This window comes from Neolamprologus multifasciatus, chromosome 9 (genome assembly GCF_963576455.1).
Source record: "Neolamprologus multifasciatus chromosome 9, fNeoMul1.2, whole genome shotgun sequence".
In the NCBI taxonomy this organism is placed as follows: Eukaryota; Metazoa; Chordata; class Actinopteri; order Cichliformes; family Cichlidae; genus Neolamprologus; species Neolamprologus multifasciatus.
This window is the reverse complement of record NC_140447.1, coordinates 17,721,310-17,747,059: the sequence shown is the minus strand read 5'-3', so window position 1 is coordinate 17,747,059 and position 25,750 is coordinate 17,721,310. Positions and strand designations below refer to the sequence as shown.

At 41.2% G+C, this 25,750-nt stretch overlaps 3 protein-coding genes across 5 annotated transcripts; 2 read left to right on the top strand and 1 right to left on the bottom strand.

The window, feature by feature from the left end:
- Window positions 1–167: 167 nt before the first annotated feature.
- Window positions 168–3,731, top strand: rrs1 (ribosome biogenesis regulator 1 homolog). Its single transcript, XM_085173138.1, has one exon. It carries the CDS (start codon window positions 217–219, stop codon window positions 1,252–1,254), a length of 1,038 nt encoding a protein of 345 aa, XP_085029264.1. The 5' UTR covers window positions 168–216; the 3' UTR covers window positions 1,255–3,731.
- Window positions 3,732–4,382: 651 nt separating this feature from the next.
- Window positions 4,383–9,038, top strand: LOC146511362 (uncharacterized). Its single transcript, XM_085173137.1, has 5 exons — window positions 4,383–4,549; window positions 4,810–4,841; window positions 5,293–5,460; window positions 6,667–6,749; window positions 7,422–9,038. Exons 1-5 carry the CDS (start codon window positions 4,483–4,485, stop codon window positions 7,666–7,668), a joined length of 597 nt encoding a protein of 198 aa, XP_085029263.1. The 5' UTR covers window positions 4,383–4,482; the 3' UTR covers window positions 7,669–9,038.
- Window positions 9,039–9,194: 156 nt separating this feature from the next.
- On the bottom strand, window positions 9,195–25,273 carry mybl1 (MYB proto-oncogene like 1). Of its 3 annotated transcripts, none has more exons than XM_085173134.1 (16): window positions 24,540–25,273; window positions 22,054–22,153; window positions 21,777–21,848; window positions 21,562–21,654; window positions 20,638–20,858; window positions 20,358–20,550; window positions 19,567–19,641; window positions 19,163–19,273; window positions 18,155–18,394; window positions 17,670–18,062; window positions 17,438–17,577; window positions 17,240–17,354; window positions 17,040–17,156; window positions 16,846–16,950; window positions 16,502–16,696; window positions 9,195–16,397 (listed from the first exon to the last, which is right to left on the bottom strand). In XM_085173134.1, exons 1-16 carry the CDS (start codon window positions 24,560–24,562, stop codon window positions 16,272–16,274), a joined length of 2,319 nt encoding a protein of 772 aa, XP_085029260.1. In that variant the 5' UTR covers window positions 24,563–25,273; the 3' UTR covers window positions 9,195–16,271. The 3 variants fall into 3 exon arrangements, with proteins under 3 accessions (XP_085029260.1, XP_085029261.1, XP_085029262.1); XM_085173135.1 differs by having other exon boundaries at window positions 17,670–18,044; window positions 24,540–25,272; XM_085173136.1 differs by lacking the exon at window positions 19,163–19,273.
- Between the last annotated feature and the right edge of the window lie 477 nt (window positions 25,274–25,750).

The window sequence follows — 25,750 nt, the reverse complement described above, 5'->3', positions numbered from 1 at the left end:
CTTTGTGGATTTTTCTTCCTGTCTCTTGAGGACATGACTTTCAGATACCGTCTATCTGTTGTATCTGTGCGTCGCTGTTACGCAAAGAAATGAAACGACAGCGCACTCCTGTGGTCACGTGTCAAACTGCAGCTCGCCGACTTTGACCCGGAAGCTCTTTTCACTGACCCGTGTGTTTTTCCTGCCTCACACGTGGGGGTTTCAGCACTGAGCAACATGGCAGCGTGCAGTGTAGAGGAGTTGTTGGCTAAAGCTGAGGTGCAAGAGGCGGAAACGCTGAAAAGCATATCAGTCCAGAAAGAGCTGGACCTGGAGTTTGACATCGGGAACCTGCTGGCGTGTGACACAAACCGCATCGAGTCTCGCGACCTCCGGGAGAAGAGCAAAGAGGACTTTCTGCGCGCTCTCGCTCGCGACAACACGCAGCTTCTCGTCAACGAAATATGGAAACAGCCGACGGAGAGGGTCGAGGAGGCGATAGTGGCCAAACTGCCGGAGCCGACGACCCGGCTGCCCAGAGAGAAGCTACCACCGAAACCCAGACCTCCAACAAAATGGGAGCAGTTCGCTAAGCTGAAAGGCATAAAGAAGAAGAAGAAGACCAACCTGGTGTGGGATGAAACCGCAAAGGAGTGGAAGAGGCGCTGGGGCTACAAGAGGGCCGGCGATGACACCAAAGAGTGGCTGATCGAGGTGCCCGAGAGCGCAGACCCGAATGAGGACCAGTTCGCCAAACGCGTCAAAGCAAAGAAGGAGAGGGTGGCCAAAAACGAGCTCAACAGGCTGAAAAACATCGCCAGATCGCAGAAAGTCAAGATCCCTGCTGTAACCCTGACCCCCAAAGCCAGCCAGTCCAAAGACGAGCTGGCCAGAGCCGAGAGTGTGGCCAAAACCTCCACAGCATCCTTGGGGAGGTTTCAGGACCGCCTGCCCAAGGAGAACCCAGCAAAGAAGGGCAAGAAGAGGAAATTCGAGCCCCTCATTGGCAACTTTTCTAATGAAAAGCAGAAGCAGCTGGAGCTCCTGAAAGTCATGGACACTAAGAAGCCCAAGTTGGACATCACCAAAGCTGTGAATAAACAGATGAGGCAGGAGGACAGAGAGGAGGCTGCTGCAAAACACAAGAAGGCAGCAGGGAAGAAGGGACGTAAAGGCGGCAGCATGGGTGGAAAGCCCAGAGGAAAAGGTGGGAAAGGAAAGAAAGCAGCTGGAGGGGGAGGAGGGAAGAGAAGAGGCAAACCTGGGAAGCACTGAGGACTCTTGTGTCTTCATGTGTGTGGGTGTGTGTGTGCCTGCCTTGGCATCAAAGTGCTGAACATTCATGATGCAATATGAACAGAACATCTGGTTTACCTGTGGCCCACGGGTGGGATGCTCCCTCCATCTATGTAAACTATGTTTACTGTACATTTTGACCGCAGCATCCATGATGATTCTTTTCGATGTATGTGTACTATTCATGAAAAAATTTCACAAATATACTTTAATATTACAGCCGAGTAGAACACGAGTGACTTGTTTTTCTGTCTTTAATTATTGCAGAAGTTATTTTTTAGTTCTGTGTGATTAAATTGATGCTTCAAGTCTGAAACGGTTACGTTAAGTATCGTAAGGTGTTTTAGATCCTTGATAAATGAGACATATTTGAAAATAGGTTGTTTTTAAGGCTATTTTTGTTACCCTTTACATATTACTTTGTAAACTCTATATATACATTCAAAATATTTGACTTCTAATTTTTAATTTCATTACGTTTTCATATGATTTACATAGTTTTAACAGAAGTTTAATGTAGTTTATGTAACTTTGGGGAAATACTTTAATAGTACTAATAAAACCAGAGTGTTTGTGCAAAACAAATTGGGATTATAAGCACTATTTGATATAAAAAATAAAAATAAATAAATTCTTTAAATTGGGCTCAGGGACCCACATTTATCTGTAGCCAGGAGATCAAGAGATAATTTCCTATAAATCATAAAGGTTTGCTGCTGAATGATTTAAAAAAGTGTTACTCAAAGGAAGCTTTTCACGTGATTGCGGCTAATCATGTCAAACTAATTAGCTCGCTCTCTGCATCAACTCGTTCCTTTGGAAGCTTCTTGCTCCAATTGAAAAAAGAACAAAAATATGCCATCCATAAGTCAAAAATACAGGTTATCAACTTGGTAACTTATTAACTTTAAATTTTGAGATATGGATGACAGAAAAAGCTGTTTTTTCATTGGCAGAAACAAGCTTCCATATGTTCCCACTGCTGCTTAGCTTTGTTTATTAGCCAATTAGACTGTATGGAGAAAAGTCCATCTGGCATCTGTCTTTACAAACATTTTTGAAAGAGTGGGTCATTCTCTGAATTTAACTGTGGTTCTGTAGTGGGAATGCAATGAGTTCATTTAAAGTGGAAGTGTTTAGGAACTCTGTGTGAAGTTAAGGTTGCTGAGGTGCTCTGCTGACTCAATAACAGCAGACCTCCAACCTTCATCTGGCATTAACATCCGCAGAAAAACTGCGGTGGGAGCTTCTTGGCAGCTGCTGCAGCTTTGCATGTAGTGTAAGTATTACAAGGGTGTTTATATCTACAGCATACTTTTATAAACTTATCCACAAACTAATTCTGATTTATTAGAATTAGTTGGTGGAACATTTCACCAACGCAGCAGCAAAGTAGTACAACAATATGCATGTTCATAATTATTTCAATTTATCGTAAAAACAGTGCAGTTAATAGGTGAATTTTCTGCTCCTGAATATGAACATATATGCATGTCAGAATATGAGACTGCATAAAAAGCCATGCAGTAGCTAAGAAAAACTCAGCCAGGGTTGGTAATGTGCAACAATACCTCTTATGGTGTATTTAATAATTTGCTTGTGTGTATTTAGTAATATAATGTGTATTTTCTGAAAGAATATGGGGGGAAATTGGTGCCGCACATTTTGGCTAGTTAAAAATGTGGCCTACAATGGCCCAATGCTCCCAGGGATATTTTAATGGAAACGTTCAAACAGTTTTTTTTATACATACTTGTTAACTAATTTACATGGTCTCGGGGAATAGCTTCAAAGCTTCCCATTCATATTAAATGAGGCTGGTTAACTGCAGCAACAAGCTGCAGCCAGTAAATGCATGTCGGCATCAGATCAGATGTATTATTCATGTAACAGCAGAGAGGTTTTTATGCTCAGAATATATTTTTTAAGCTGCCGCAGATTGTCTTTACAGACTCTGAGCTGTTCAGTGTTCATCAGTTTTCTTCTTCTGAGAAGCATCAGATTGGATTTCTTAGCAGCTTAGCGGTGGTTTTGTTGGTTATGTAAGGGCTTCGGTTTGGCCTTGATGTCTATACCGGAGCCATCGTTCTGAATTAGGAGCAGTGTATAGTGTAACAGATAGCTCACAAAGCCAGAATCTGCAACTTAAGTACATTTAAACACAACACAAAGCAAACTGTGAGTGGGATTTTTCTCTCATCCAGTTGAGCACGTCTTTCTTTTGTGGTGGTATTGAGGTGTGTATTTCCACGGTCTTCACCCTTTTGAAAGAGATTGGTCTGGGAGCCAGAGTGGTTGCAGTCTAGTCAGACATTTTCCTGGACTGCTAAGGCCTCAGATAATGAGATTTATTAGTCTCCTGCATTTAGAGGTGTTTCCACTTTCAGACGGCACACAAACGCACCTCTTGTTCTGTTCACCTAGATAATCCGTGATCCCCTGACAACCTTATTTCCTGTTGAGACTGATTGTAATTATTTGTGAAAATTGACTGCGCGTAATTTCTGTTTGGATTGTCTAGAAGAACAAAAAGTCAAATCCTTCTGCGTGTACTGTATCCTCACTTTGTCACCAAGGCTGCGGGGTGCTCTGTCCAGCTCCAGCTGAGTCATCTCTCATCTTAGTGATGGATGCCTTTTTATCACTAATGCAAGCTCGCAGCCAAGCGCCTTCGCACCAGAGCTGGAGAGGGGAGGCGGTGATGGGGTTTCTATCACCATCTGTTGAGCGGTCGGGCACTCTGTCCCCAGCCCCATCATCTTTGTCCCTGCTCACCCAGGCCACAGGAAAGTGGGGCACAGCCAATAATCAATCAAGCACTCCTGATGAGGTGAAATTATGAATTCTCATTCACATCTGAGCAAGCAGTGGCCTCTAAACTTCTTTTGCATGTGGCCAGATGGTCAAAGAACAATAGACATTGGCAGCAAGATGGAGTGGTCAAGCATGATATATGAGAAAGATGCCGCCTCTTATTCCAAAATAAAAAGCATTGGTGTCAGGTGATAAGAAAATTCTAACAATCATACATTTTCTGACATAAACTAAGATTTTACTCGTCCCTGGTCACGTGTATGTGTGTCTCTGTGTGTGTGTGTGTGTCCAGCTCCAGTCTGTGCTGCAGTGGATTAGTCTGCTGCATTTATTTAAGGTATTGCAGAGAGAGCTCAGTAGTCCCGGGCAGTGTGAGAGCGTCCGATCTTCAAGATGCAGCGCATCTACATGCACAGCAATGAACACTTTGAGGTTTTCACCACTGTCCTTGCTCCACAAGGTGAGTGGAATCATATCTGCAGGGAAGTGTGGCTTAGCAGGACATTATTTATGTGGTTAGCAAGAGCAAGCCCAGTGCCAGCTGACCGATAGATGCCTTGTTTTCCCTCCTTCTGGACAGCTTACATAAAGATTTAACTGCACAGATGTTTATGTGCGCGCATTAATGTCGAGGTCTTCTTATGCACATTTGCATATTAATGAAAAATGTTGAAAATAACCCTTTTTTGTTGATTCATTTCTGCTCTCGATGATAAACAGGGAGGTATCGATACAGAGCAGAAGCTGAAAAGGCAAGTTCACTTTTTTCTTAATTTTCATCAACAGTAATTGCATATTTAACTGCACTGATATGAAAATGAGAACTCAATTCACAGGTTTATGTATGCTTATATATGTCAAAGACTAATGGATATGAATGTGACATTGCATCAATTTAATCAGTTTCCTGCAAAACTACGCATTTAGTTTTCCAATTTCTCTCACATAATATTCAGGTGTAACATAATGAAGGGTAAACCCTGATTAAGAGTTACTATTACACTAAATAACAACTAATCCAAGTCTTCACACGTAATCCTTTCCATTCACCGACTCTGACCTGCAGGCTGTAAAAAAAAGGAGCTGGACGCTGATCATGAACAAGTTCTGCCCTAACATAAATGTAGCATTGAATTTTAATCTTGCAATATCGAATATTCAAATTAGAGTTAAAATTATTGTAATTCTCCTTTTGTCCATTAGATGGTAGTGGTGCACAGGTACAGGCCCCACTGGCCTGACGAGCTGGAGCTGTCTCCAGGTGACGTCACCCTGGTGCTGTCCAAACACGAGGAAGGGAGGTGGTTTGGGCAGCTGCAGAATGGGCAGCGAGGTTATTTCCCCGCCTCATGTGTGATGGAGCTGGGCCAGGTTGGTTGGCTTCTTGAATGTGCTCAGTAATGCAGAGAGAGTGGACAGGGCTGTTGCTGCTGCCACTTACAGAGAACAGATTATATTTTCCTCTCTGCTCTGCTCGTCACATGTATGTTTTAAATAAGCCAGAACCAAAAGTGTGCCTACATAAACATATTACATTCATGACAGAATTTAGAAACGCCTATGAGAGCTGTTTCCTTAAGTCAGTCTTGAATTGGTGCACATTTAATAAGGGATATTTATTAAATATAAAGGGTAATTCATAAATTTCAGACTTAAATGCATAATATTTGCACTGGTTTTGGTAGGAGCTTTTGTTTGATTATGTCACTTGTTATGTGTCATTAGGGCTATCTCAGTTTGAGTTTAAGACACATTGCATCATATAATAGAACCTGGTGAAATTGAGGAAGCAGAGAGGGTCTACTTGAATATCTCAAAGCATGGTGGTGGAGGGGTGATCCTACAGATACAGGATCCTAAGGACAGCAGCAAATCTCAAAGTATCAGTGTGCTGCAGTGGTCCAGTTAAAATCCAGACGTTGACCTGATTGAAATCTTGTGGCTGAATCCCCAATTTTTAATAATCTAAAGCAATTTTAGAAAGAAGAGTGGCACAAAATTCCTCCCTATAGATGGGAGAGATTAATAATCATACAGAAAAAGATTACTTCAAGTTGAGGCTGCTGAAGCTGATTCTACAAGATATTAAATCATAGGGTGTATTTAGGATTACACGGGATTACACAGAGTCCTGAAAAAACTTTTTTTCGGAGCTCAAAACTAGTTTTTTGTAGTTCACCCACAATTCATATTGTGCAGTGATTGACCAGAAGCAAAGAGATTTCTCACAGTTTTACCTTCTTTAATTTAGCAATTAAACACTGACAAACACAGCAGGTGTTAAGAAGTATAACATGCTCCTCACTATAAACTACTATTCTCTCACCATTCTCTGATAAAGGTAAAAAATGTCCTGTATTATCAAAACTATGTCAGTTTGATTTATGTTATTTGCTATAACAAAAAGACATGATCAAAAATTACTTCTTTGTTTTTGAACAACACAAATAAAATAAAAAAAATCAAAAACAAGAAGAAGAAAAGTGTTTTAAATAACTCTATTTTATAATTACTGTCTATTTACTATTAAATAATTAATAAAAGGTGGAATTAAAAACATCATGTTTCCACTCTCAGGCAAATCTGCCTCCCAAAGGCCTTCGGAGGAGTTTATCTGTGAGGACTACACCCGGTGACAGTGAACGCGGCAGATATGGGAAGTAGGTGTTAACACACACATCAGTAATTTCATGCTTCCCTCTTATCAAGTATATGCACACACAGACACACACAATCATGCACATACACCCAGCATTCGGCAGATGTTCCCCACATCCCCCATCTCCAAATCCCACCCCACTGCTCTCCGCCCAGCACCCCTGAACAGGTGGCCCCTCTCTTCCCTCATTAGTTGACAAAGCACACTGATTACTGAGCCTGCTAAGCACACACACGCACACACACGCACACACACGCACACACACGCACACACACGCACACACACGCGCACACACACGCACACACACGCACACAAGCTAGTCAATCCCCTTCTCACAGTGCTGCATCTCATTAGGGCCAAAGAAGAGCAAGAGGGAAAGAAAAGACTTTGTAGTTGTTGTTGTTTTATCTAAAAGAAAAAAACAGTCAAATACACCCCTGCAAGAACTATTTGATATACAGCACATTTGGTTTATTATAATAAAATCTATTACATTTCATAGCGCATACTCTCTCTCTCTCTCTCTCACACACACACACACACACACACACACACACAAACATACTGTACATAAGCCCACAGGCCTCTTCACGTCTTGTCTGCTCACAGTGGAATTTGGGTCATAAGGAATAAACAGGGTCTTTGTGTTTGTTATTTCCTCTTTGTCCCCCAGTGGACACATTCTGCAGGCATTCAAGAGGGGGAGCAGAGGAGGTGGAGGAGGAGTGGGGCTGGAGAAGGGCCAGGGTGAGCGTGAAGGCCCTTTCCTGGTTCGGAGCTCCCAGATCCCTTTGCCTCAGCCCGTGGCCTCTCAGCCCCAGGCACAGAGATCTCCAAACTTGCTTCACAGGATCTTGTCCAAGTGCCGGAAAAAGATTGAATGCCAGGGAGCCACCAATGGGGCCTTCGAGGGCGACTAAGAAACCCTTTTCTTTGTCCTGGGTGCTGAGATCACTTTGGTGAGGTTGCACTCGGGGTGGAGGATGAGTGGGTAGAGGAGCTTCTGAAATGTGCAGATGAGTTTTGAATTTCCTGATGTGGGCTTGTACTTGTGCTTTATCAGGATTTTCTAGATGCAAGCAGGAGGTTGAAGGCTGAATGTAAACACCCTGATTAGTGATGTCACAGTAGTGTATGTATGTGTGTGTTACCCACTTTATCTGATGGGCAAAGCATGCCGTGACATCACTGATGGGGGTGTTGTCTCAAGTGCAACATGCTGGAAAGTTTAAAGGTGTTGCTCTTTTCTGCCCAGTGCTTCAGCTAATCTAAAGTCAGGCTTATATTCTGAAAACTGTACAACATTAGTCGCTGCAATCAAAGCTCAAACAACGTAGCAGTTAGATGCAGTCAGTGAAGCAGGAAGTGATGCTTCATGATTATTAAATTTAGCCTTTTCTATAACGCTGCCTTTATTGAATGTTATTTCTGCTGTTGGTTTTGTTATGTTCCTTACTTTTTTCCTGTGATTTGTTAATGTGTGTCTATGTCTATTTAATATGCTGTAATATGTTACTGTGATAATGATAAAACCAGCAAACCCTCCGTGACTGTATGATGATTTCATTTCAGTCCAAACATGCCTCGGTGTACGACTCAATGCTTAGGCTCCTGTTCATTTTCCTTTGAACACACTGGGCCTCCCTCCTTTCTAATAGGAAGTGTGATTGAGGCCTGCTGAAAGCTTTGCCAAAAGACCAGGGATTGTGCCAGTTGCCCCAGCAACTCTAAAGCAGCTCTCAGAAGTTGCATGTAGTCTTTCTTTTTCAGTGGTGCCTCCCAGCCTTGTCCTTGTGGTGGGATCTCTATAGGGTGGGCTGTAGATTACCTTGTGCAGAGGATATAAAATCCTAACTTTGGCCTTGACCTCCACAGGGAAATACACCCCTCCTCCACTTGCTGTTTGATATTCACTGTTGTATAATCCTTTGTTATAAAGGCTGCAGGAGGCAGTCACTCTGGGGCCAGTGTTTGGAAGACATGTCCTGCACAGTGAAGAGTGTAAATGTTACAAAGACAGACAGCTCCACTCGTCCTGTAGCAAACTCTCATTCACAAGGAGAATATTGTAGCGTTTACTGTTAGAGTTTACCTCGAGCCTATGACTCACTTTTATATAGGGTCAAGGAATTATTGTGAATAACTTTGTGATTACTTCTGGAGTTTGACAAAAGAACTGAGTGTATGCACATATATACAAAGTTATTGTAAGTGTAGCTGGATATAGGGTATAAAGTATGGAGGATCAAAACTGTCAAAATCCAAAATAAACAATAATAAAATAAAATAAATAAATATGTCTACAAATGCACCAAAAAGAATTGAAAACATTTTTGCCATTTTTAATTTTTACATTAATTATAAAATATGGCAAAAAAAAAAATATTTTTACAATTTTTTTAATTGATATAATTGAGCTTACTGCATACATGGCTCAATACATGAGTGGGGGACAAAAAGGAATAGGCAGGAATGCCAGAGGGGCAAAACACCAAGCAGTGGTAGAAAGAACAGTGGCCTGAAACTGCAAGACCAAGCTCACCAACCTGTGCACTGCCTGGACTGACTGTAAGAAACCCTATGCCCAGTGCCCCACACATAGATCCTGGATGCCTAGAACTATACAAGATCAACAGGATCCTAAGAGCCATCATCAGGAATTGAGTGGGGATGTAGCGAACAACTCCAGAGGCCAGCTTCAAGCCAATAGCATAAGTCACCATCAAGTGTGGGATCTGCCAAGGAGATTGTCTGTCCCCACTGCTGTTCTGCATAGACCTGAACCCCCTCAGTGAGATCATTGAAAACAGAATGGAGCAATCATCAGCCACCTCCTCTACATGTGTGATATCAAGCTGTATGCTAAGAGTGAATGAGACATCAATGCACTGATCCATACCACCAGGATACACAGCGACGACATTGGAATGTTGTTCAGACTAGAGAAGTGCAATAGGATGATGACAACGAGAGGGAAGCTAGTCAGAGCTGAGGGGACTGTAATACCAGAGGACAGCTACAGCTACAGCTACAAGCTACAAGTGATCTGGAAGTCACAAGGTTAAAATGGGACACACCCTCTAGGGTGTTTGATAATGAATGAGCTAAGGTCCTGTGCGACCTCCATATCAAGGCAAACAAACTGGTGATGGCTAACCAACTGGACATAGTAGTGGTAGAAAAGCAGGGGAAGATGGCTGTAGTGATAGCTGTAGCTATACTAAGTGATAGCAACATCAGGAAGAAGGAACATGAGAAGCTCGAGAAAAACCAAGGGATGAGAGAAGAGCTTGCAAAGTTGTGGAGGGTGAAAGCAACGGTGGTCCCCATGGTAATCGGAGCACTCAGTGCAGTGACCCCTAAGCTGGGCAAGTGGTACCAGCAGATCCCAGGAACAACATCTGAGATCTCTGTCCAGAACAGTCCAGAACAGTCCAAGGAAGGATCCTCAAGCTGCCAGGCCTCTGGTAGAGGACCCGATCTTTCACAGAAAGAACTGAATTCTTTCTGTGTTCTGTATTACTGACTGTCATTAAAAGTGTCAGAAGGTGAAAGATGGAAAGATGAAAAATTAAAAATAAAGGAAATAAAGATGTGTAAGTAAATACATTGAGATAATACTACAAAGGTAAATTAATAAAGAAGCTGAATGAAACATTGTTATAATTTTTTTTTTCTTTACATAATTAATACATACATGTATTTTTCCATTAAATTTTTTATTTAGCAGCATCAGTCCTCCATACTGTAGAGATAAACTTTCCATTCAAAGTAAGTCATAGCCTGGCAAATCCCCAGTCAAATGAGCCTGACTTACCTCACATGGCGCTGACACACACAACAGTGGAAACAGTGACCTATATAGAGCGGAAAGGCCAGTGTCCAATTTTAACACACACACACACACACACACACACACACACAGATACAGTCTCCCGCCTAAAAGGCTCCTATCCCTATTGTGTTGTGCTGGGTGTCTTTTGGGTGGTGGGGGAGGAGAGGTGGAAGGAGGGGGTAACCGGGGTGCCTGCCAGATGACTGCTCTGTCAGCCCTATAATGGGCTGCCATCTGCTGTCTAGCATACACAAAGGCAAACAGTGTGTGTGAGAGAGTTTGTGCACTCGCTTATGGGTGTGTGCTTAAAGAAAGAAGGCCGAGGAGATTTGGTCAGATGCCTGTAGGCTCTGTTTCATGTCTTTGGTGCACAGGGTAGACCCAAAAATGGACACACACACATACCTTACCTAGTCAAGCTGACTGAATGATAAGAGATACAGAAGGGGGGCAAACGTGCACTGGACATTATAATTAAATCAGTGGAAACTACAGCATGTGAAGAGAATCTGTATATCTAAGTTAAATGTAATTAATCTGAAAACAGCAATTATATGTTTATTTTAGGTCTATATAGTGTTTCAGTAAGTCATTGTTTCAACTAAATACATGCAGGAGGTACAAAGTGGAAGGGCTGCTGCCAATAACCAATTACGAAGCAAAGGGTCCCCGACATCTTTCGGCTCATAGTGCGGGTCACACAATAACAAAAGGCCCTCTTGTACCAGAATGAAAGCAAAGGAGGACAGATTGATTAAGTGGACATGGCGTGCATGTGGCGCCCGTGTGTTTATGTGTACATTGTTTGCATGCATGCGCACTGCCGCTCCTTCAGCATAAGGCAAGTCATCACATTCTCCCTCCATTTGGGGGGCAATTGAGTGAATGGGCCTGTAAAACCAACAGCCCAAAGGACAAAGGAGCTCAGGGGCATTAAGTCATGGGTGAGTGGGCCCCTTTAGGGCCAGCAGCTGACCCTGTGGAGAGGCCTCTTGTTCTGGTGGAGGGGGCTCGTGTCCCTGGACCCCAGGCCAAGTTGACAGCATCCCAACGTATACATACACACATGACAGAGAGGTCATCTTCAAACCACTCCATGAGTTGTCACACCCAGCCTTCACCTGCTTAGATGTCCACGCTGCATGTGAGGAAAAATTAGAGTGCATGATTAAAGGTGGAATATTTCAATTTCCACTTTCACCATTTAAAAAGACAAAGAAAAAGCTTTCAGTGGCGTTAGTTTTTGGCAAGACGTCAGAGTGTCGCCATGCCCGCTGTGAGTGTGTCAGAAAAACTAAGCGATCATCAGAAATCTTTATTATGCAGAAAACAGCATGTAACGTATACTAATTTGCACAAAGGCATTTTGGCAGTTGATGGCAAGTGAAAATACAAACACAAGAAAGTCAGAATACCTTTAAAATTATCCAACAAATGCATTTATTTAGCCAAATTAAGTACATGGTTACAAAGACAGCTGGCAGGATTTCTATGGTACCTTGATTATGGTTTCAACTGAAAATGCTATATAGTATAACTCAAGTGTTACATGTGTGATTCTCCTGTAAATGAAAACAAAGTCCAGCATCTTGTGTACTGCTCATGCATAACTACAATAGTATATGACAGCTGCTACTATCCTGTACTTATATGTACTTAATTCCCTTGCAACCTATGATGTTACAATGTGTCGTTAACACACAAACAGATTATCTTGGTTTTAACAAATGAAATGTACAAACCAACACACAGAACATACGACACAAATATATACAGATTAGACAGATCTCAGCCACCAGATCCAAATATACAGTAAACATCTTACAAAGTTGTTTAGTCTGTTTTTTAGCGTTGTGTACCATATTCTTCTGATCTTTCCACCTGATTTCCCTGACAAGATTCCCTTTTTATTCTCACTCAAACACTTAATGCAGGATAATCCAGATTATAGCCATTGCTGGATCTACTAAAGCAGATGATACAAGAAAAAAATACATGTAGCTATAGTGTTACTTCACCAGATTATGGAGCTTTTTTTAAAGGATGGTTCGAGAGTGCATTTGTTCTTGTCCAGAAGGTGAAATGAGTGAGCAGAGAAACATGTGACATCTCACTCAAGGGTAGTTCAGCAGGATACAAGGAGACAATGGCTGCAGCAGAGATCACATCTGGATCTTGTACAGATTTTAATAAAAACAGAATGCAATGATTTGCAAACATTTTAAGCCCTATATTTAGTTTTAAATGTTACAAAGATAACAAGACAAAAAAAATTAAATAGAAATATTTGCACTTATTTTGAACCTGATGTCAACAAGGTGTTTCAAACCAGCTTAAATACTAATACTACATTAGAAAGAACCTAATTAGGTTCATTGTAGTGACTATAGTGACAAAGGCAAATTAGGGAGGCATCCTTCACTTAGTGAGACTGTGTGGGCTAATAGTTCAGTAATAAATGTGATGTCTCCAGAGGACATCAGTGAAGCTGACGCTGAAACTAAAATGAAACATCTGACAACCATTTTCAGTGAACGGTTTCTTGCAGTTGCCCACAGTGTATGTAATAAAAAATGCAATTCAAAGTAAGAATAGAAAAAAAATTAATCTAACAATATCCAGAAATACAGCTGCCTGGGCCAAGCTCATTTAAAACGGACTTGGATGAAGGGAAAAACTGTCCTGTGGTCTGACCAATCACAATCTGTAATTCATCTCTGACATCGTGGACAATGTGTTGTCCGGGCTAAAAAAGGGAGACGGATCAATCAACTTGTTATGAGTGTCCAGCTCAAAAAGCCAGATGATATTCGGTTGCATTGTGCACACTGCACGGCTAATATGCGCTTTAATGCTCGGTGATATTGCTCCAAAGAAAGAGGTGAAGAAAGCAGGTGCTAAACTGTCCTGCCCAGCGTTCGGACATGTCATAAAGAAATTAAAAATATGACAAAGAAGACTAGGAGCTGGTGACCACTGAAATCTAAAAATGGGAAAACATTTTGCTTTCAGACTTGTGCAACTGCCTTCCTCATAGTGTTAAAAAAGCAGTAGTCAGTGGTAAACAAGCCCTTGTTTTCACCTTATTTGAAACATATTACTGGCATCAGTATCAAAATATAACATCCAATGACATCTTTGCACTATTTCCAATTAAATATAGGGATTTAGCAACATATCGCATTCTGCACAGCAGCCCAGCATTTTAGGAGACAGAGTTGTAATAACATATGCATTGACCAATATGTATTTTGTGTTTTAGCTCAAAGCCATCTGTCTAAAAATAGAAGGTTTTTACGTAGTGCATTTTAAATACACCTTTTGCAGCAAAACAGGAGAAAAGAACATATGTAAATAAAGCAGCACGATCTTAACATCAGCATTCACTTCAAACATGAGGAAACACCCATCTAACACATACACACACGAAAAAAGGTAAGAACAGGAGCTACATTATGAGAATGAACATTTACATTTAAACAAAGAGGAAAAAAAGTGCAATTAGTCTATGATTAGAGGTCAGAAATGGAGTCCCGCTACCTACCTACATCCTATCTATATTTTACAAAATCACACGTACAACTATGCAAAGGTTATTTGCTAGCTCTCGCCTAATCAGGAGAAGAAATTAACATTAAATGAGTTGCAGTGCTTGTTCTTCTAGCTTGGAGAAATGAAAACTGAATGGTTGCCCAATCCTAATTTTGAAAGGAAAAAAAAGACAATATAATTTCTCAATAATTTCTCTTAAATGTTTTCTTTTAGAAATAAATAAATTAGTAGACATTAAATAAATAAAACCTACAGCCCTCACATAAAACCTAAATCCTTCTCCAACAAAATGCTTGTTGCTGAGCACTAATGATACGAATGTCTGACCAAAACAATGGCGGCCATTCATTCCCTAATAGAGAACTGCTTTAGAGCAAGTGAGAGTTTTTAGGCTGTTGTGGCAGCAAGATTAAACTTCTTCGAAACTCATGGTGTCCGATTTATATTAATATCTAAGCCTTAGAGCTGTCAGATAATAAATAAAACAAACAAAAATAAACATTAAGGTACCCTTTTTTTTGAGGTTCTTTCACATGTACATTGCAATGAAATACATTCAACCGATGTCTCCACCGACTCTATGGCCTTGGAAAGGAAACGCTGTGTTATAAAAGGAATAAAATAATAATAAAAAAATACCATCACAAGTGCTATCCAGTTTGCCCTCGAAAATACTGCTCCTTTCTCAGCAGCAAAGTCAACTCAATAGTGCAATACTGACAGCTTCCTATTTCCATCCTAAAAACTTCACATGGAGTCCGATTGGCATTCCTCCTTAACATAACACTGCTGTCACAAAAAACATGTAAGTGCATTTTTTTTCTCATTTAAAAATCAATAGTAACATTACACACTCACCAGCCACTTTGTTAGGTACACCTTCCTAATATGGGATTAGACCCTCTTTTGGCTTCAGAACTGTCTTAATTCTTCTAGGCGCAGATTCAACGAGGTGCTGGAAACTTTCCTGAGATCCTATTGACATGATAGCATCACATAGTTGCTGCAGATTTTCAGCTACATCCCAAAGGTGACTGGATCTGACGGGGTCTGTTGTCTGTGGATCCCATTTGAGTACAGGAAGGCAGGATGGATGCATGATTTCATGTTGTTTACTCCAAATTCTGACCCTACCATCTGAATATTGAGACTCGTCAGACCAGGCAAGATTTTTCCAATCTTTTTTTGTACAGTTTCAGGGAGCCTGTGTGAATTAAAGCCTCAGTTTCCTGTTATTAGCTGACAGGAGTGGCATCTGGTATGGTCTTCTGCTGCTGTAGTCCCTCAGCTACATCAGAGGTGCTCTTCTGCATATTTTGGTTATTTGAGTTACTTTTGCCTTCAGTCTGGCCATTTTTACCCATTTTGAATTTTGTATCTGTAAAACCTAGAGAAGGTAGTGATGGAAAATCCCAGCAGATCAGCAATTTCTGAGCACCAACAACCATGCTGTGTTCAGTCACTTAAATCACCTTTCTTCCTCACTCTCATGCTCGGTGTAAACTTCACATCATATGATCATCTTGACAATATGATATGCCTTGCGTTAATGAGCGGTCGAGCAGATATACCCAATAAAGTGGCCAGTGAATGAAGTCTGTACTGCGTCAGTTTACAACCCATGGTGTGATTTCATTGTACACGTGTGTCAGTAAAAAGCTACAAATGCTGCACATACGTGTTTTCTTTATCTGCTAACAGCAGTGGGGCAGTTTAGTAAAAACATGCAGGAGGAGATAAACAATGAGTAGCGCTACATCTTATAATGTCTTTCATGTCTTTAAACAATATATTAATAATATACAACTCAGAAGCAGCCGCTGCTGGTGATACACACTATTTCTGCAGCCTACTCTATGTGCAGGTTGATTAAAAGAAAAAAGCCTTTTTGTATGTGTACAAAATTGCTCATGACTGCTGGCAAAATCAAATGCAGGCCAAACAGAGAACACTTTGGGCAGTTACCTCAAAATGTGTTGAGAACAAAACCTCTGTGTGGACGTCACTGGCAGTGCACTTCTGCTTCAGAAGAAAAATAAAACAATTTGTCTTCACTGGATTGTCTCTTACAAGATTCAGTGGAGGTTTTAGTTGTCGGACAGATGTAGTGCTGCCTGCGTAGTCGAGGGGACGGCTTTAAAGCACAAGCGCCCTTGAGACGGAGGTGGACGGTGGGTAGGGATTCAGGTACTGACGAGCCTGTTCTGTCATGATCAGTTGGTCCTGCGTCTTTCCATAAACCACTGCTTCCCACTCACTCACCTGCACAGAAGGTGATCAGTGGTTACTGTGATTGTCTATTTCTACCCTTTTCACAGCATTAACTACACATTGACATTAATGACAGTTGTTTTGTTTCGTCATACCTGAGCAGTGTTGTGTTTCGTTGCTTTGTTAGAAGTCGGAAGCTTCTTCGTCCGAGGGCTAGTAAAGTGTTGAGTATGAACGGCGACTCCTAATGAGAGCTCATCTTTCCCGGAAGTCACAGAATGGCCACACTCGTCTCTCTCGGAGATCGGAGAAACCAATGAAGAGCTTGTCAGTAGACCTTCATCTGACACCTGCAATATTGCATTCTTTGAATGGTGCGGGTTTTAAGAAAGCAGTAGATTAAGAGTAATAGTAATTACATGGTATTTATAAAAATACTTTTACTTGGAAAGGGCTCCAGGACCTGAAGCTGATTTGAAGTGTGGTCAGGGAGGCTTACCTGTGCATCGTCAAGCTGGTCTTGAAAAAGTTGAGTATTAATGCTTTCTTTGCCCCAAGGGTCCAGGACAAGAGACTTGCGCACTTTTCTAGCTGGGCCATCCATCTAATTTTGAAGCATCAAAATGAAATAAAATTATTTCTTAGTTTTTTGATGAGGTGTTGAGGTCATAAAGGCTGTATTTCGTGACTTACGTTATGTTTCCACACTCTGTAATCTGGCTGTAAGTCTGCTCTGTTGAAGATGTCTGTTCCGGTCTCTTGCTTTAGAACTTCTCGAATGTCTTCTTCGAGAAAGGCCAAAGGCTGTGGCTGCAAAACAAAAGTGGATGAGTATAACCACAAAAAAGGCAGCAATATGTTCACCTGCTTGCACCAGAATTTGGCAAATTTACCTCTCTCTTTAGTGGCCCGTGCATTTTCTCCTGGGCAGCCAAAGCATTTTTGAAAGGAGTGGGTGTCCTCGGAGTTGGAGTCATGACTGTTTTGCAGAATTTAGGAGTCCTGGAACTACAGATTTGTAATTGTGATTACACTAGTTTTCTGCAAGCAAAAAGATCATCTGATATACTGCTTACAGCCGATTCATTTACCCATCATTCTCTTTCTGGTGTTTAGGTGTGGTATCTTTTTGAAGGGGTGTGTTGAGTAGACACCTCTGACCGCACACAGGAGTTGAGGTGAGGGCGGGGTTTTCCAGATTGAGATGCTCTGGCATTGATATGTTGCAGAACTGAGGAGAATGAAGACATGGCATATTAGTCAAATCACTGCATCAGCTGTAATGGGAAGATGTTCTCTGAAGTAAATTATTAAGATAATTACTCGTGACGGAGTAAATGGCAGTGTCTTTATAGGTGTTTTCTTGGGGGAATTTGAAATATTTTCCAAGAAGGAAGAGCAAGTCTTGTCACAAAAAGGAGATGGTCCCCTCCTCTCTCTTCTCCTCTTCCTCCCAGTGGAAGCCTGGGTGGGTTTGGATGAGTTAATGGGAGTCAGGGATGTAAGATCTCCCACACCAAATGGAGCACAGTTCCTGTCTTGGCCTAAGTCGGTAGTGGCAGCGTTGACTGGGTAATTCACTGAATTGTACATGGTGCTCTCTTGCAAGATAGTGCTATAGGCTGCCTGGTTGTGCCTGGACGGTGTCGCCGTCTCTGACAAATCAAAACTGGCCACTTCGTTCCATGCGACAGGATCCTGCAGAGCAAAACACATCTACAGTAGATCTTTAATACATTCACAATATTTGGCCAACAAATCTACACAGAGTTATGTTTGTTCTGTGTTCATCTCCATCTGTTACTCACTGAATCAATAAGCTCCATGGTCTCTGCAAATTCTGGTATAGTCTGCAGGGTGGACAGCACTGTGCTGGCCTCTACAGCCAGGAACTTGCTGGGCGAGACAGGAAGTGGTGCTGGAGCTCCCTGCGGGATCTCAGGGCCCTTCCAGGGTCTTCTCTCTGCTTGTTCTTCCAGGCTACTGCTACTTGTGGTTAACGTGTCATCTGACACACTGTCTGGCCATGCTGGGTACTGCTCCAAACTCTGAGATAGAGGGCAGCAGGGGACGGGTGGGGGTTAAAGACACTGCTGTTAGATCTTTGGCTCGTGCAGCAGGATGGTGTCTGATTTGATGGGTTTGGCAGATGTGGTGTAAAATTATTGCTAATTTGCACGAGTTTGGAAATTATGTGTAGGAAATGGTGGGAAAAAATTGTACAGTATAAAGTCGCTCACTGGAAAGACGGAATGTGAATGAAGTATGAAAACAATGTCAGTGCAGACAGAATAGAGACTGAGAAAGCTTTAGTCAGAACCAAACTGCGGGCTAAGTGTGGGTATGGTAGGATGGCAGGGAGTGAGGGCTGGAGGGGATGAGGGGGCGGGATGAAGTTTAAAACTAAAATAATGGGCGAGGTGAGGGGTGGGAGCTAGGGGGACTACCAAGCACAGCTTCAGGCCAGTCTGAGTAAGTGGCGAGAAGGGGAAAGTAGTTACTATTGCAACACTACAGCAAACAGGCTACAGACACGCATACATGCCCCTCATTCTTGTTTTAGAATATATACACTGCAAAAAGTTCATTTATGAAGGCCAGTTAGAATCAAACGCCAGTATATTGGACTTAAATAAACTTTTCGATATCAATATATTGTTTTTTCAGATTATGTAACTCGCTGTTTATTTCACTTTGACGTGAAGACATATTTAATATAAATATGAGCCTTTTTACAGTGTATGTACTGTAAGCTATTAACACACACAGGCTATGCTGACTAAGAATGCTAACACACATTCAGTGTGTGTTCTTACACATGAACCTCTGCACTGCACTTGTTGGTGGACTTCACTCTCTGCTGACATAAGCAGCAGTTCAAGCTCCTTAATTCTTTGCTCTCTGTCAGGATCATCCAGGCAGGATGGCTGGAATAAACAAACATCACGGAGGAAGAGGAGGCGAAAGGAAAAGAGGAAAGAGTTACGAGAGTTAAGATAATCAGCAAAACAAGACATAAACATAAAAACACTGCAACAACAGCACTGACATCGCACACCCTTTCAGCTGTATTTTGTGTTAGGAGAAAAAACAGGACGTTCAAGTTTTTGATTTGAGCTCCAGAGTTAGCAATCACAAGTTCAACTACAGAAAGACCAGAAAATAAAGAAGTCAGATGTTTTCCCCACTAGCATGCAAAGAAACCTCATAAAAGACTCACTGATATGAAGCTTGAATTTTCAGGAAGACTGTCCATCATGTGCCCACCATGAGGCTCAAATGGAAAACCACCCATCTGCAAACAGAGCATTACACTTAGCTCAAATCAATTGTATCTATATAGCGCCAAATCACAACAGCAGTCACCTCATTGAGTTTTATATTGTAAGGTAAAGATCATAATAATACAGAGAAAACACAAACAATAACATGTCTCTTTATGAGCAAGCACTTGGCAACAGTGGGAAGGAAAAACTCCTTTTTAACAGGAAGAACATCTGGCAGATCCAGACTCAGGGAGGGGCGGCCATCTGCCGTGACAGGTTGAGGGTGAGGGGAGGAAAACAGGACAAAAGACACACTGTTGAAGTGCAGTGGTGCATAAACACATAGAGGGGAAAAAGGTGAGTGAAGAAGAAACAGTGCATCATAGGAGCCTAAGTCTTTTTCAGCATAACTAAGGGAGGATTCAGGGTCACCTGATGCAGACCTAACGATATGCTTTATCAAAAAGGAAAGTTTTAAGCCTGATTTTAAAAGTAGACATGTCTGTCTGCCGAATCCAAACTGGGAGCTGGTTACACAGGAAAGGGGCCTGAAAGCTGAAGGTTCTGCCTCCTATTCTACTTTTAAATATCACAAGCCCACAGTCTGAGAATGAAGAGATCGATTTGGGTGATACGGTACTATGAGTTTTTTTTACAATTAAATGGGCCCTGATTATAAATGTTGTATTTGAGGTGAATGATGTTTTAAGTAAGAGGACAAATGAAACAAAGACTGAGGATGGACCTGGTTTGATGCTGTCATAGCCACAGGGCTGCGGTCACAGTGCTGGGGCTCTGTTGGAGTTGCAGGACACTGCCTGTTGTGGCGTCTCTTCCCATTAGCAGAGGAAGTCTTGCAGCCATCTTGCAGGTACCCCTCATGCTCCACTTTTCTCTTCATGGTGGAATTCCAGTGGTTCTTGATGGAGTTGTCCGTTCTGTTAGGGGATAGCATTGCTAGTTTGACTCACTTACATTACTTAGACAGGAAGCACAAACAGACAGTGTGTGACGCACTACACTACCGTCCAGGAAGAAGCTTAGAGATCTCAGCCCAGCGGTTGCCAAGGCGTTTGTGGGCTTCATAGATGATTCGATCCTCTTCCTGAGTCCATGAAGACTTCTTAACTTCTGGGTTGAGGTGGTTGTGCCAGCGTTCACGGCACTGCTTTCCAATTCTTCCCTGGAGGTGCTTCGCAATCACTGACCAGCGCTTGGGTCCATATTTATGTACGAGGTCAATAACCTGCATAAACACCACCACATGGAGGATATTCAGTAGAAGCACAAGTAAATAAATTCATGAATTTATGTATGAATGGGGTAGGGCCCTAATTAATTCTGCCACACTATAAACTTGTTCAAAGAGTTCAGATTTCTAAGAGAAGCAGTGCTGTTTAGAAACCTTCACTATAGCAACAGCAGAGCTTGTTTGGCTCTTTCCAGAGGCTGAGAAATGTTGTGATGTCACTTTTGGCAGGCTAAGCTATAATTGTAAGATCTGTGTTTTTGTTATGATTCCAACATTTCGGAAGAATGACACACCATTCATGACATTCTTGAACAACAGTGATCCATTTAAGGAATGCATCGCTGGTCTAACAGCAGGAAAAGGTCTTCAAGCTTTGCTTTGTAGGAAAAAAAACTAATTAAACAAGCGGCTGGCTGCTAAACCTCTTACTTGAAGAGACTGTTTTATTACGAATGACGTAGTGGAGAATTTACTTTAGAAAAAAATGAAAAAAAACCCTTCTTGGCGGGAAGTAAGCATACACATGTGCACAGCCTGGTTATTCTGAAGCTAAAGGGTACATTACATATTGTGGCACTTGTCTTTGTATTGTGTGTTTTCAACCTGTCTAAACTGCTCTCTCCCCTCTCTGCCATATCATTTACCCATTTTGTCACCAATGTTTCTGCACAAAATAGGGATTCAGAGCTCATCTTACCTTTTGATCCTCCTCCTTTGTCCATGGTCCTTTCACTAGCTCTGGATTGAGCACCTTCTGCCAGCGGTGCTGACACTGGCCATCTGTCCTCCCCTGTGATAGAGATACACAAAGAGCAACACCTCATTACAGTAGTAACTGAAAGAGATAAACCAATATGGTGTAAAGTAGTAACATTTTTGTTCAATGAAATTACACAATCCAAATGCGCTTACTGGAAAAAGGGTAGCTATTAATTTCCAGGAGTCTGTTCCGTGCTGCTCAACAAGCTTTTTCAGCTTTTCATCCTGAAGAAAAAGAGAGATGGAAAAAAAGCAAATGATACAGAGCGCATGTAAAGCGTCTTGTTCAGCATTTTCACATAAACACTGTTATACAGTTACCCTTAAAGATCTTTGCGAGGAGATAAAAGCCGAACATAACATGCAATGTCTCAAGTTAAATCTTTCCAACAAATTCCCAGCTCAGATGTCAGATCTCTGATAAACTTACCTCATCTCGTGACCACTTTACTTTGCACAGTGTCTTTTTATCTTTGCTCTTCTCTTTACTCTCTGGATCTGTGGACTGCAGCTCTTCATCCTCATCATTGCTAAAATATACAAGGCAGTAAAAGAAGAGCTCATTTAGACCACAAATGGAGCCCAAGACTGAGGTATGAGGTCAGTGCCTGTAAGCTAATATATTAGACATCAATACATGGACACCAAAGCTGTAAAAAGAAATTACTTGGGAATGGTGTAAGAAGCTTAACTATTACTACAGGATGAAGGCTCAGTGTAATTAAACGGTCTTGTGACCAAGTAGATTTGCCTACTCTTTGCTTTAACTTCATCTGAAAGAAATATAATCCCTGTTAAAAGAATTAGACTTTAGCAGTGAGTTATGCCAAGCTTTTTAGGGGCAGGATTGAGGAAAAGCAGCAGCATGTACCAAAAGCTGACCACAACTCTTTTGATGTCACAGCAAAATAAATAAACAAATGCATTAATAAAAGACAAATAAAAGCAAAACTAAAGGCATCAGTGGCCAATAAACAAGCCTTTGACACATCATATCAAAACTGAAAGCAACGTGTTCTTCACCAAACGATATCAGATTGGAAATGTATTGCACAACACTGACTCTGGACATTTTAGCTAACCAAACAAATGAATCAATGAGTTCACTGATGCGGGGATCTCAGTGTGACTGCATTTTAGCATTAGGTCACAGGTCTTGAAGATGTAAAGACAGAAATAACATGTCAATTATAATTATGCACAATAAAGAACACAAAATAGAACTACTGATAATACAAAATGTCAGCACACTGCATTTCAACTTTTTTGCGTGCAAAAACCTGCTGCTGGGCACTAAAGTCTTTGCAGTACTGGAGCAGACTTTAACAAATGGAGGAGAAATTAAATTCCTGAACAGCCAGGGTTGTTACCCTGTAGGAGACCTCTACAACCACACATGCACACACAGGGGGTTGGGGAGTGCTCTCTTGAGGTCTTGTATGAAAATGTGGATGAAAGGTCTTCCTTAGAGTGGAAACTTTAGTATCCCAATTGAATTTTGGTATGGCCTGATTCCCTCACAAGAGCCAAGAGACGTTTGCTGAAAAGGAAGGAGGGGCCTAAGGTGACTGGAGGAAAGGAGGGGTCTGCATCAACAGGCTCTTTCACTACCAGAGCTTTATAAGTGTGTGTGTGTGTCTTGAGGAGGTGGAAGAGGTGTACTGGGGTGTGGTTAGGGGACTAACGGTCCAGTTCAAAAAAGTTTTTAAAAAAGGGGGTATACTTGCATAACCTCCTGGCATTTACTCATTTATTCACTTTGAAACTGAAGAATATAAAACTATAATTCTAGGTGGCAAGTAAAAGAAGCACCATATTTATATTCAGTGTTTAATCCATTAGGAATACATCACCAGTCATAAGCAATGAATATGAAATAATAATATGAATATGAGGACTTTCTCTAAAATAAAATGTAACAAGCGTCGCCAAATAGTATACTGATCTACATCCAGTGTTCAAACAATCATGTTGCTGTTGAAGTTTATCCATATCTTAGAACATAATGAAAAATGCCCTTTATAGAGGCTCACAGACCAAGGTTACAATTTTAAGGTTTCCTATCTTCCAAAGTCTAAAGGTACCAGTCCAAACGATGCACGGGGCAGTACTATACTGTTCAAATATTCATACTTATTGGGATGGACTGAGAAAATGTGTAGTACTTTTAGCTTAAGCGATGACTATAATGTCTGATTAACAAAACTGATTGACATGAATAATTTTTAAACCAATTAACCCACATTTTTCACATGTTATACTTATATATCTTATATCTAAGTATATATATATATATATATATATATATATATATATATATATATATATATATATATATATACTTATATCTAGAAGCTTTTTCTTCCATTGCCAGAAACCCAAGAGACTTAATGCAAAATCTGTAATGTATAATTAGAGGACACGTGCTATCTGATGTGGAGTTTTTTTAGTCTGTGGTTGTTTTTATTTTAAATATTCAGAAAAAGTGAATCTGAGCAGTAAAGATGCATTAATCTGGCTGATTTGTCATTGTCTAGTAATGCGTTTTCAAGGATGATGCTGTTACATAACAGCTGTGTGAAACTGGCTGCCCGCCTCACATTCACAGAACATTATTTTGAATGCGAAACTTTCAGAAGCATTGCCACCTATTCAAATTAATGCACGTTTCAGGTTGTTTAAGCTATATCTGAAACGTGGATTTTACACTGTCTATACTTTTCATCGGGGTATGTTATTAACTATAGGTGCTATTCATTAACTACTTATTCATAAATCCCATAGGCAGACCTTATTACAGTGCAAGTGTGCAGGTGCACTTGCAGTATAAGCTGTTTATATGAGGCACGTCGTATTAACTGTACACAGGTGCATTGTGTCACGGGAACTGAATAATGAAACACTGCTGGCACCCACCTGCGCGATTTCACGTTGTCCATGACAGCTGGTAGGAGGACTGAAATTCTTCGTAGATGAACCTGTGCTTGGCAGCTCCCTAAAATCCCTCTTTAATAGATGTGTATCCATAGAAAGCGTTGACAGTCATTGCAGGTTTCTTCGGGATCTGGCTAGCAGCGAGCTAACTAAAAGCACAGTTTATAACATATACTTTCTCCGTACAAGTCATATTCACATCTTCCCAGAGAAAGGCGTTGCTATGTCCTCTTCAGATAAAGGCTGTCTTCAAATGCGGACTCGTAACATAAAAACTCGCTATGAAACTGAAGGTGGGCTACTTTTAATACTCGCCGTCCGGGCTGTTTCTATCATAATCTTTCTCTTCTGTACTTCTATTTGGCGTTATGATTTTTGTCCATCCCGCCGATTCTCGCGCCCAGCCCTCTGCACAGGCGGCCTCACCCCCGATTGGTCAGAAACGGGGCCGTGACGAGAGGAGTCGGTTCTCGAAACTGATAGGTCAAAAACGAGGACATACTCGCAAGTGATTGGTTAAAAATTTGCAAGCAGTTCTTTCATTGGTTGAGAATCTCAGGAAGCGAATGTTATAGCAGACAACAGTATTGTCACCTCTTTCAGCAGAATGTGTCTTTTCATTATGACTGTGGTGGCTCAAAGTAGAGTTTCGGGACTTTCTGGGGGCCCTTTGGGGACTTTCAGAGGGTTCTGAGGCACACAGCCTGAAAAATCGCACAATGAAAGCGCAAAAGGCTGCATCATCTGCGCCTTTGTGCCATCGTATACCTTCAGGTGATTGCATTTGCACTGATGTGATGCATTACTATGGTATATTTATTATTATAATTTGCATCTTATATAAGGAGAGCAGCAAAATAGTACCATAAAAATTGGCTTTCCACGAGCAGCTCTAAAAACGGTGTTTTGCTGGCATCTTGTGGACAAAACTTGGGATATCGACTTACTGCTTGCAGATTTCACTCATATAAAATATAATTATCCTCTTCATATGGGGTTTATTTCAGTGATATGACAACAGTGACATTTCTGTGTTTGTGCAATATGAAAATATTACAACATTTACTGTCACTACCCGTCCCATACATACTGTTTTTTTATTCATTAAGTATGAAATTTTTATGTAATGTTTTTTACATAAGTACAGTGTAAAATATATTTTTAGAAAGAGAATGTGGTCAAATGAAATTTGC